At 43.5% G+C, this 12,349-nt stretch overlaps 1 protein-coding gene and 1 long non-coding RNA gene across 17 annotated transcripts in view; one reads left to right on the top strand and one right to left on the bottom strand.

The window, feature by feature from the left end:
* Positions 1-12,349, bottom strand: part of CREB5 (cAMP responsive element binding protein 5) — a 397,399-nt gene that overhangs the window by 227,669 nt on the left and 157,381 nt on the right. For all 6 annotated transcript variants that reach the window (XM_039526912.1, XM_039526917.1, XM_039526915.1 and 3 more), the window contains one exon: positions 8,071-8,243. In XM_039526912.1, the coding sequence (XP_039382846.1) occupies positions 8,071-8,243 (173 nt within the window). The remainder of the gene's footprint in view (positions 1-8,070; positions 8,244-12,349) is intronic.
* Positions 1-12,349, top strand: part of LOC120399046 — a 67,978-nt gene that overhangs the window by 6,121 nt on the left and 49,508 nt on the right. For all 11 annotated transcript variants that reach the window (XR_005594918.1, XR_005594911.1, XR_005594914.1 and 8 more), the window contains one exon: positions 851-1,046. This is a non-coding gene — a long non-coding RNA (uncharacterized LOC120399046). The remainder of the gene's footprint in view (positions 1-850; positions 1,047-12,349) is intronic.

Genomic DNA, 12,349 nt, shown 5'->3' with positions numbered 1-12,349 from the left:
GAGGGTGAGCAGGGAAGTAGGAGGAGCAGGTGGGAAAAGGTGACATGGGCAGCCATGAGAGTGAGTGGAGATGTGGGGGACAATGGAATGCATGGAGGGATCTTGGGGCAGATGTACTGGTGCTGTGTGGGAGGGCTGCTGGTGGCTTGAATGGCTCCCCTGCCTCTGGCGCCTTGGCTCTCAAGCACACAGAGGCACCATGAGAAGATCTTGTTTTGTCAATGGATCAGCATCCATTTCTCAGTGTGTTAGAGAGCCTATTCAAGGGCCAATGGTTCAAGGGATTGTGCAGCCCCAAGGCTCCCAAACAGCTTTGAGCTAGGTCTTGGCCACTGGCTTGACTCTTGAAAAAGTCTCATCTCTCCCCTTCCTCCCTGCCTCTCATCTTGCCCTCTGCAACCCATAACCGCTGATAAACCAATTTTCCTTGCCAACTACTGATGATTTCACTCTCTTTTTAAACCGTTCATTAGGCTTCTCTCACTTTGCCACATTCTAACTTCTCATCCTCACCGTCAGGGATCTGCTTCTCCCAATCCACATTCCAAAAACCCTCTTAATTCCTTCTCCCACTCTCTCTGTTCACGCTCTTCCATTCTACCACATACTGTTACAATTTATTTCCCCGATGTTGTGCCAAACGGCCACTTTGTCTTCATAAAAAATGTCTGTCTTGAAATGTTCCTCTGATAATGGTGTTTCTTATACGAACCGTGCTGTCTGTCACTTTTAGATTCTAATCTCATTGCTATACGGGTCAGGTCTCCCTCTATGTTTAGTAAAGTGCTAAGCACACTATTGGTTCTCAGTATATAATAACACTGAATCCTCTCTTTTTGTTCCATTTCAGCTACAGAATTGTACCAGTGGTTCTGCTACAGACACAATGAGTACCAGTTATATCTCCCACTCAGTTTCAAAAAAAGAAGCGTACATTTTCCAGGAAGGCTGTAGCCACTTATTAAACGGACTGTTAACTACTATGCAGAAAGCTGTTTTACACTGGCCAAAGAAGTCCACAGATAAAGCACCGAGACTATCACATGGTCAGTAACTTGCCTTACTATTATTTTCCCATTCCTCAGTTAAGACTCTGTTACGGAACTGCATGAATTGCATGAAATATAGTTATACTAAAATGACAAACTCAGGCATTATACATTCTAATACAAGTCTCATATCTGGAGTAGGGTGCTGATTTAGCTTATCTGCCTTTCCATACCTTTGATGAATGCTGGTCTTATATCATTTTTCTCCCCTCACTGGGTATGCCTTACTGTTTTGACACTGTGCAGCTAATCTCCAAACAATGTGCTATTAATCAACCAAAAACACCCTTCACTGTTAAGTGTTCCTCGACTGATTTTCTTTAGCACAAGTAGTTACTAGTTACAGAACTCCTCCCATGTTATTTTTTTCCCCTTGGGTAAGGACTGCCTAACCACATAAATACTATCTGGGATGTTTATACCTGCCTGCCAGCTTGCTGCAATAATAATACGGCTGCGTGTTCTCAACTGGGTATATGATGGGTAAGGTATTAGCCAATGCCCTGCATTTTTTTAAAGTTATTACTCTTCATGTTCCTCCCCTCTCCTGAATGATTTGGCTCGGTGCCTGTTCAGTAGTAGCATCTATTTAATATTTGAAACAATGTGTCTATATTGTCTCAGTAAGCCTTTCTTAACTATCCTCATCCTGTCATGTTTTCCATGCCTTGTATCAATATCTCATTTTATTTGCAAGCCTTCAGAGCCAGAGCATGGGGCAGAGGAGGGAGGGAGGGAGAGGAGAGGAAGGAGGACAAACAACATCCAGTCAAGTATCCCAGCTGTTGTGTACACACCCACTTCTCACGATGAAACAAAATGTGCATGGGCACAGGTGGGGCCCAGCCTCTTTTGCTGGAGCAGAGCCCAAGTACAGGGTCTGAAGGCAGACTTTCATTGCTGTTTGCTGTTTTTGTTGGACTCTGGCCACTGAAAACATTTGCAGGTGGCTTGGCCATATTTTGACACTTAAATATCTGTGGTTGTGATAAAAATCAGAATATTGTTACAAGATGGTTCTATGTAACCTTTGGGGCCTGCTTCTGCTCCCACTGAAGCCAAAGGAATTTTATTCAGTTGCTCTCTATAACCGTTCGTGTTCATTAAGAGGCACATTCTCTGGGGCAATTCATGTTTAAGGTAAGTACATGCTTTCATTTTGAGGGAAGGAGGGAGCAAACTTTCCTAAAGATTTACACACATATGGGCCCAAACCAAAGCCCAAGATCCAAACACATCTGGCTCTGGGGTGTTCAAAACATGCACCAGGATCTTGACCTTAATTTTTTTTAAAGGCCCAAACCAAAACCACCAAACTTTGGTCTGCTTGTAATTATGTTTCTAGTTATAGACCATCTCTGACTTTACCATCAGTTTCCTAATATTGAAACCACTGGCTGGTCTGTATTCCTCCAAGATAAGTCCTGACTACAATCCTTACCATATTTAGAACTGATAAAATGAAGATAATGGAACTGACAAGATATGTTCTTTGAATAAATGCAGCAGGCCTCACAGAGAAAAGTCTAAACAAAAAGAGACAAACAACAAGAATGCTCAAGATTTTGGGAAATAGATGATATCCAGAATGCAGCAATTATCTCCTTGGACACACCAGGAAAAAAACAAAACCACCTTCAATGAAGGGAGAATGGAATATTTTGGAGGTTGTGTCACAGGTCTCATTCACACAGAGAACAAAGATGCTGACAAATGTCTCTCAACACAGCATCTCTAAACACAGCCTTCAGCACTCTCATATTAATCAATCTCATGACAGAATGGTGGGAATATGGTTGCCAGAGATTTACCTAGAGATTTCCTCTGGAACATCCTGGGGGGGGTGTCTTTACCATCACATATTGGTGTATACAGGAGTGAGGGTAGCTGATGACCTGGCTAAAATGGGACAATCAAAAACTCAGATTGGAATGACAATGGTTAAGGATACTGCCCTCCTATCAGTATATTAGCTGAAATACATAGTCAAAAGATGAAAGATCCTCTGATTGATATCAAAGCATCTCATAAAATAACGTGGTATCTTGAGACTGCAAATGAGGCACAATGCAGGAATGAAATCAGTAGAGATGGGACCAAGATATATCCATTCTGCAAAATGTGTTTGGAGCAGGCTTTAACATCTGCCCATGATTTTCAAGGTAGTATTGTAAAGAAAATGAAGTTTTTTGGATTGGACTCCAAGTATCAAACTAGGGCAGTCAAGTGATTAAAAAAATTAAGCATGATTAATCGCACAATTAATCACACTGTTAAACAATAACAGAATACAATTTATTTAAATATTTTGGATGTTTTCTACATTTTCAAATATATTGATTTCAATTATAACACAGCATACCGTGTATACTGCTTATATTTATTTTTGATTACAAGTATTTACACTGTAAAAAAACAAAAAAGAAATAGTATTTTTCAGTTCAACTAATAAAAGTACTGTAGTGCAATCTCTTTATCATGAAAGTTCAACTTACAAATTTAGAATTATGTTAAAAAAATTGCATTCAAAAATAAAACTATGTAAAATTGTAGAGACTGCAAGTCCACTCAGTCCTACTTCTTGTTCAGCCAATCACTCAAATAAACAAGCTTGTTTACATTTGCAGGAGATAATGCTGCTCGCTTCTTGTTTACAATGTCACCTGAAAGTGAGAATAGTTGTTCTCATGGAACTGCGGAAACCAGCTTCGCAAAATATGTACATGCCAGATGTGCTAAAGATTCATATGTCCCTTCATGCTTCAACCACCATTCCAGAAGACATGCGTCCATGCTGATGACAGGTTCTGCTCAATAACGATTCAAAGCAGTGTGTTCCAACGCATGTTCATTTTCATCATCTGAGTCACTTGCCACCAGCAGAAGGTTGATTTTCTTTTTTCTTGGTTCAGGTTCTGTAGATTCCGCACTGGAGTCTTGCTCTTTTAAGATTTCGGAAAGCATGCTCCACGCTTCGCCCCTCTCAGATTTTGGAAGGCACTTCAGATTCTTAAACCTGGGGTGGAGTGCTGTAGCTATCTTTAGAAATCTCACATTGGTACCGTCTTTACGTTTTGTGAAATCTGCAGTGAAAGTGTTCTTAAAATGAACATATGATGGGTATTCATTCATCCAAGACTATTAAAACTTGAAATATATGGCAGAATGTGAGTAAAGCAGAGCAGGGGACATAAAATTCTACCCCAAGGAGTTCAGTCACAAATTTAATTAACCCATTATTTTTTTAAAGAACGTCATCAGCATGGAAGCATGCCCTTTGGAATCGTGGCCAAAACATGAAGGGGCATACGCAGTGATGAGCTGCCAAAATATTAACAACCGGTTCCCTCTCCTCACCCCATGAGGGGTCATGCCCCCCGCCACTCCTGTACCATCCAACACCCCCATGTTCCTTGACAGCCCCCCCAACCCATGCCCTATCCACCCCCCTTCCCTGTCCCCTGACTGCCCCTTGCCACCTCATCCAACCCTAACCCTAACCCGGACCTGGACCCGGACGCCGGGGCAGGAGCCGAGCCGCGCCGCCCGGCTGGACCCGGACCCGGACGCAGGGGCAGGAGCCGAGCCGCGCCGCCCAGCGGACCCGGACCGGACCCCGGGGCAGGAGCGCGCGCCCGCCTGGCTGGACCCGGACCCCTGGGGCAGGAGCTGAGCCGCCGCGCCGCCCGGACCTGGGCAGGAACCGAGCCGCGCCGCCCGCCCGGACCCGGGGGCAGGACCCGGCGGCAGGAACCGCGCCGCCCGCCCAGACCCGGTGGCAAGAACTGCGCCGCCCGCCAGGACCTGGGGGCCGGACCTGGCGGCAGGAACCGCGCCGCCCGGCCGAGGTCGCAGCTGGACCCTGGGGGCAGGAGCCGCACCGCCCGACCCCAGAGTCTCGCCAGGACCTCGCCTAGCAGCACGCCGCCTGGAGCCCTCCTCCCGCTGGCACCCCCGCCCCCAGCTCACCTGGTGGAAGCACTGCTTCTTCTCAGCCCTCCCAGGCTTCCCGCGTGAACAGCTGATTCGCGGGAAGCTGGGGAGGGGGAGGAGAAGCCGGAGGAGCTTCAGAAGAGGAGGCGGAGTGAGGTGAGCTGGGGCTGGGGGAAGGGTAGAGAGCTGCTAGAGTTTTAGTTAAATTTAAAAGCCCTTTTGGAACTAGTTGTCCCTCCAGGAACAACCGGTTCTAAAGGGGGCTTCTACATTTAACAACCGGTTCGCGCGATCCGGTGCGAACCGGCTGCAGCTCACCACTGGGCATATGATGTTTAGCATATCTGGCACGTAAATACCTTGCAGTGCTGGCTACAAAAGTGCCATGCAAATGCCTGTTCTCACTTTCTGGTGACATTGTAAATAAGGAGAGCAGCATTATTTCCTGTAAATGTAAACAAACATGTTTGTCTTAGTGATTGGCTGAACTAGAAAGTAGGACTGAGTGGACTTGTAGGCTCTAAAATTTTACATTGTTTTGTTTTTTAATTCAGTTATGTAACAAAAAAAAATCTACATTTGTAAGTTGCAATTTCACAACAAAGAGATTGCACTACAGCACTGGTATGAGGTGAATTGAAAAATACTATTTCTTTTGTTTATCATTTTTACAGTGCAAATATCTGAAATAAAAACTAATATACACTTTGCATTCTGTGTTGGAATTGAAATCAATATATATGAAAATGTAGAAAAACATCCAAAATATTTAATACATTTCAATTGGTAGTCTATTGTTTAACAGTGTGATTAAAACTGCGATCAACACGATTCATTTTTTTAATCACGCTTAATTTTTTGAATTAATCACGTGGGTTAACTGCAATTAATCGACAGCCCTAATCAAAACCTTACAAAGGACTCTGCATGGGTTGCAAAAGTCATTCTCAAACTTCATGCCTGATATGATTATAGCAGGACAAAACATCAAAACAACAACAACAACTTGACAGAATTAAGATATTGGTCATCACATAAGGTCCCCCAATGCAGAAACTAGCAACTGATCAGGAAACAGGTCCTTTTAACCTAAATTTCTCAAGCTGATCAAATGGAACCTGAATCCCAACTGTTGCAAACTCAAAACCTGATTGACAGGATCTTGCAAAACCACATGTAGTTCTTGGTCATTCTACTTAAATAGTTGCTTGGAAGCCAAGTGCAGTCCAATATGAAACACAATTGCTGAGCATTAAAGATTCTTTTTCAGATTGGAGTCATAATTACCCCGAGATATATTAAGGTAGAAACTGAATGGATGGCTTATTCATACTTATGTTTTGTTTCTTAAAACGGAGAGGGGGAGAGAGGGAGAGTATCTGATCTGCAAACCTTTCCCACTGAGAGGCTCATTCCCTGAAAATCTGCAAACTATTTAGAGAATGGGACACCAACAAGGAGGTGTTCTCAGCTAGGAAATACAGGTAGAAGGTATTTAAATCCTACAACATCATTTGTGACCATGAGAGCTAACACTATTATATACTAAATACTGTTATGTACAATCTACTGAATATATGTGGGCACATCTACAGAGTATATTTGCCTAAAACACACACATTAACACATCTCTGCATTCATTGTAAACTCCGGAATAGTAGTAGGAGAGCTTTGTGTGGAGGACCCACGTTGGGGTTGGAATTGAAACTCTCTTCCCCATGGTGTGACTAGGGAGTGGGACTCCTCTGTAGCAGATTGCCTAAGATTTCCACCACCACAGTCGTGTTTGGGGCAAGTGGATCTATCCTGTTTGAAGACCCTCTAGCCACATCCTGCCAGCCCACAAACTGCCTTCTCCAATCCCACAGGCAGAGTCACTCTGGAGCACTGCTGTGCAGTACAAAAGAGCATGCTAAGTCCCCTTGTGGGACTCCCCAAACCCTGCAGAATTGAAAATGTATGTTATGACTGCATTTGGGGCCTTGTGTGCCAGGATTTCACCCTAAATTTTACTTTTAAGAATCTGCAAGCAGATCAACAATGACTTGAACCACAACTTGGGGCAGTGACTGTCTTCATGGATGTGGACTGTGCCAAGCAAATAATAGGCACTATCAAACTACAAAAGATAAACAACAATAATATCTCTCTAATGCTGTTTCATTCTCTGCCACCTCTAGTGGTTTAAATTTTTATAGCTGTTTATCCCTGTTTTTATATCTTGCACAGGTACACAGCCCTAAGTTTTCAGACCTGTATGTGAAAAACTGTGCACACAATTGGCATCTACAATGTTTATATGTTTACAAATGGCTAGTCTTTATCTTAAGTTATGGTGACTCCGTGTGCAATTAAAGTAAATTTTGTGGATGTATTGCATATATTTTTATGCATGCAGTTCTAAAAATTTAGGCACAGACAACACAAAGTTTATGTAAACACAATAATTGTTCATGGTAGGAATATAGTCAACAAAAGACCTTACAAATCACAGTTACATGGGAACAAATATTGGTCTATCATTTAAATTAGGCACCATTTCAAAAAGGTCTTCAGTGCCAAAATTCCATTTACTTTAATATTTCCTAGATTGTCTTTGCACTTTGTCTCTTGGCAGTCCTCAAATAAATACAGCGCTCAAAACAGAAAGGACCTGATCCTGCACAGTGTTGAGTGCTCCTGCCACGTGCAGAGCACCATCTTCTCCCAACTGAGTAAATGGAAAGTAAGGGCACTCAGCAGTTGGAAGGATGGTCCAGAAATATCATCTGTCTTCTTTCTTCCCAATAGAGTTTTAAGAACAGTTTTGAACTTGGAATTTAATAACATAGAAACAAAAAGAAGCAGGAAATCCATCCAAATATAACAATCTAGTATTACAGAACCAGAGACATTGGCTTTAGAATAGTGGCATGAACTGTGGCTGTTTTTCCACATGCTGTGCATCACATCTTATAGGGGTCTCCCCTGCGTGGTGATGGGGACAACACATGTTTATGTATTACCCCTTAAGTATCCAGAGCACAACATATGGGCCAATGCCACAACCGCCAGGGAGAAAAAATAGAAACAAAGGGAACGGACATACCCGATCTGTCGGTTTGTGGAAGGTGCTTGTGTTATGACCGAGCTGGACTGTGGAGATGGCATGGCTTGTTGAATCACAACGCTGGTGTCATGGTTTGGCATCCTAGTATTCGTGAGCTGGTGGGTTCCGGGTCCTGCCATTGCTCCTCCGACTGTGTTATGCATCGAGATATTCTGTGAAAGGCAGAGAAGTGGGGGAGAGAAAATGAACATTTTATTTTGTTTCCATGCTCCGTATGCCTAAAATTAGGAATCTGGAAGTGTCAACAAAAAATGAAAAGTTGCTGGCTCCTGGCATACCTCCAGTCAATATATCTTACTCTAACAACTACAAAGAAATGAAAAATATCTATTTACTTTTACAGGACAATACAAATGGAAAATACCTGGAAGTTGACTAATCACTCTTCTGTGGTTCTGACTCGTGATTTATAATGGGGATGTGTAGCATATATTCCTTTGACGGAATAAGATATATATTTTTCCTTTGAAAATTATTTTCGCAGTGAGTGCATGGCACTTTGATTTACTATGCTGCCTGTTCACCGAGAACTAGACCTGCTTAGAAGGACAAGTGAATCAAGTTTTATGGTCTTAGAGTAACAAACTGTATGTGATATTTCATGAGAAAGCCATTTCTTCTAGATGCAGTAGGTGTCCTAGAGCAATAATGTCCTAGAGCCCAGCGAGGCTGGTGAATAAAAATAACTTTATGAGGGCACTTTCTACCACCAGTCTATAGATTGTGTTGCAAGAGAACGAGCAGTAGCCTACCGCTAATAGGGGCTTACCACATTATGGAGCTTATGTAGGCTGAGTTCATTGCACACCCCAGGGGCTCCTTGTATCCCGCTATTCCACTCCCCACAATTTCTCTGTGAGCCATCCTCCCACCCTCCCATTTTTTCCAGGAATCCATGCAATCTCCCCAATAACTCCTTTGCCAGGGGTTGTGTGTGCCCCCATTGCCACCTCCCCCCCATGCCAGGGGCTCTGTATAGCTCCTCTTCCCCCATTTCAAGGCCCCCTCCATTCTCCCCCCAATAGCAGGGGGTTTGTGTACACCCCTACTCCTCCTCTTCCCTTCTTTCACCTATATCAGAGTTCCCCAATCTTCCCCTATCTGGGGGTCTGTGGGCCCCTATTCCCTCCTCCCCCAATAGCAAGGTTTCCCAATCTCCCCCCATGGCAGGGGGTCTGGGTGAACTCTTATTATTCTCTTCTCTCCATTTCACCCTTCTCCCCCCATTCCACCCTCCTATATAATAGGGACCCCCATATCACTCACAGGTCAGGGACTGTGGGCACCCCATATCCCTCCATTTCCCCCCCTCGCCCCATCAACAATTCTTCTTCTTGCTGTCTGGGAGATAAGTTATTCAGGGTGTCAACATGTTAAATTGCAGAGGTGCATGAAGCTGTGGCTGTGCTAATCAAATAGCAGGGACTTCATAAGTATGTCTACACTAAATTAGCAAAAAAAATGAGGAGTCCTTGTGGCACTATAAAGACTAACAAATTTATTTGGCCATAAGCTTTCGAGGGTGGGTTCTAGTCCCCGAAAGCTTATGCCCAAATAAATTTGGTAGTCTCTGAGGTGCAAGGACTCCTCATTTTTTTTTGCTGATACAGACTAACACGGCTACCACTGAAACCTGTCACCACTACACTGAATTAGATACCCATAGCTGGCCCATGCTAGCTGACTTGGGCTTGCCAGGCTAGAGCGAAGGGGCTGTTTAATTGCGGTATAGACGTTTGGGCTCAGGCTGGAGCCCAGGCTCTTGGACCCTGCAAAGTGAGAGGGTCCCAGAGCTCATGCTGCAACCTGAGCCTGAATGTCTATGCTGCAATTAAACTGCCCCTTAGCCCGAGCCCTGCGATCCCTAGTCAGCTAGCACAGGCCAGCTGTGGGTATCTAGTTGCAGTATAGACATACCCCATGTGTCCAACATTTCCCCCGTTTCAGTTTTCCAATTTGCCCCAAAATGTCCATTGATACCTAGAACATACCCTAAAAATTTTGGAATTGATTGGATGTGGCATTCAAAAGTTATCACATAACAAACAAACCAACACTGTTGAGCGTAAGGTTTCTGGAGGCTCAGCCAACTAATGCATGTGTGTGTGCATCATTCGATAAGAGGCATGAAAATAAATCCCCTTATTACCTTTCTCTCCCACCTAGAATCAAATAGTACCATATATCTTCTATGATGACTACAATACTCAGGATTCAAAAGTAAAGCTAGGTTTCTAGCACAATTCTCGCTTTGAGCCAGTTTTGGTAGTGGAACTACATTAAACTAAAATACTAAATAATAATATTAATAATAATATGCTACTATCCAGCTTGTTGTGAGATCATGTCAAGCCATACTGAGCAAGTAGCAGTACTAGAAGGGAAAGAGGACTGGAATGTTGGAAATTAAGGTGTAACGGAGACAGCAAGGTAAGCAAAGTAAAACACAAAAACACCTGGTAACACCAGACATAGCTAGTGAGGAGCAAGAAAACAGCTTTACTGGGATCTCTGGAGGAAGGTTTTTGGAAGCTGCTTTGACAGGAAAGGCAACAAAGAGTTTATGATGGTCAGAGGTGATGGCGATGTCACTGATAGTTTGCTAGTTACAAAAAAAACCTAGCCAGGAGAAAGTAAATCCCGGTGCTTATGCTTTGCTTCAAAGTCCTTTTGCAGACAGAGGGGTTTCCTGCATGGCCCATGAAGTGAATAAGGTAACACGTGGTATTTTTGGTGTTGTATCTATCACTCTCCACCTTGCCCAGATTTCCAAACCGTGACTGCACAATTTGACAGGAATCCAGAGAGACACTGGGCCACCTGGCCTGAATTCTAAACTGTGTTCATTTCAGGCCTGATCCCAAACCCACTGAAGTAAATGGAAAGACACACATTCACTTATTAGGCTTCTGATCAAGACCACAGCCAAATGGATTTCTTGTGTCCGTGCAGTGAAACCTTAGGTATCAGCAATGAATAACTGCAAATGTCAATAATAAAATAAAATAATAATAATACAAGCAAAATATTCTATTAATATCAATGACCAGACAAGTTAGAGATACAAGTTGCACATCTATAACTTGTTTAATCTTTCCTCCTAAACCCCAACCATCCAGCCCTCTTTATTTGTTGCTCTTCACTGAAATATCTCCAGTTTGCCAATAATATTCTGGTAATAATTCACCATGTTCAATATAGCACTAAGCACTGCCTAGGAACCAACCAACACTGGGGCTCCATTGTGCTAGGTTCTGTACAAACACATAGTACCTCAGACCCAGTGTGCAGAGAGCTGAAAGATATTCCAGGAGTGGCGGCACAGGACTGTTCCTTTCCCGCCAAAGGCATCATGTCTTTCTACACATAGTCCAAAACATTGACCCTTTTTGTTGCCATATCACACTGCAAAATCACATTAAATGTTCTGTCTGCCGTCATGACTAAGTCTCTTTCAGCATTACCAGCTCCCAGGATTTCTCCGTGGCTTCGGTTTTCACCAATAAATAGTATTTGCTTGAATTTTTTTTATCTGAATTTCAATTAACTTTCTGCCAATGTTTCTAATTTATCCAGGTCCCTCTGCTTTATTTCAGTCCTCGTTAGTGCAACTCCATCCAATTTAGTATCATCTGCAAGTTTTACTAACATGCCATTTATTTGCTGTTCTAGATCATTAGGATGTTACATAAGACCAGACCTAACACAGATCCCTCTTCTCTTTGTGGAATTTGACAAATATTTTGCTCAGTGTAGAGAGGTCTAGTGCTTTACAGAGCAGGAAGGAGGTGTGGCATTCCTACCCTATGGATCTAAGTAGGAGCCACAGAGAAAATAAACATAATCCACACAGTATGAGGCCCCTCTGCCATGCCACACAGCCTCTTCTTGTCACTGGCAGCATGACTCCTCTCCTTGCACATACTTCTTGTCCAGAAGGGGCTACTTGCATGAAGCAGCAGCATACATTCCCACACAGATCTCTGAGGTTCAGACAACCTCTGCTCACTAGACTGCTGCCACTGACCTGTGAGGGGGTCTGCTCCCCACAAGTGCTGCTAGTGGTCTGGTGAGGTTGTCACAGGCAACCTTCTGTTTTGGCACCCCCAGTTGACAGCCACTCTGGCCCTGAAGTGATCTGTCCCCTTCTGTGACTTGGGCCTCCAGTTGGCTACAAGTTGTGTCCAACTCTTCTGGAGTATGTAGAGCCCAACAAATGCTAGTTCCATTGCCCAGTAGGGGGTTCAGGCTTCACCTG

This window comes from Mauremys reevesii, linkage group 2 (genome assembly GCF_016161935.1).
Source record: "Mauremys reevesii isolate NIE-2019 linkage group 2, ASM1616193v1, whole genome shotgun sequence".
NCBI lineage: Eukaryota > Metazoa > Chordata > Testudines > Geoemydidae > Mauremys > Mauremys reevesii.
The sequence above is the reverse complement of the archived record's forward strand: the minus strand, read 5'-3'. Positions and strand labels throughout refer to the sequence as shown.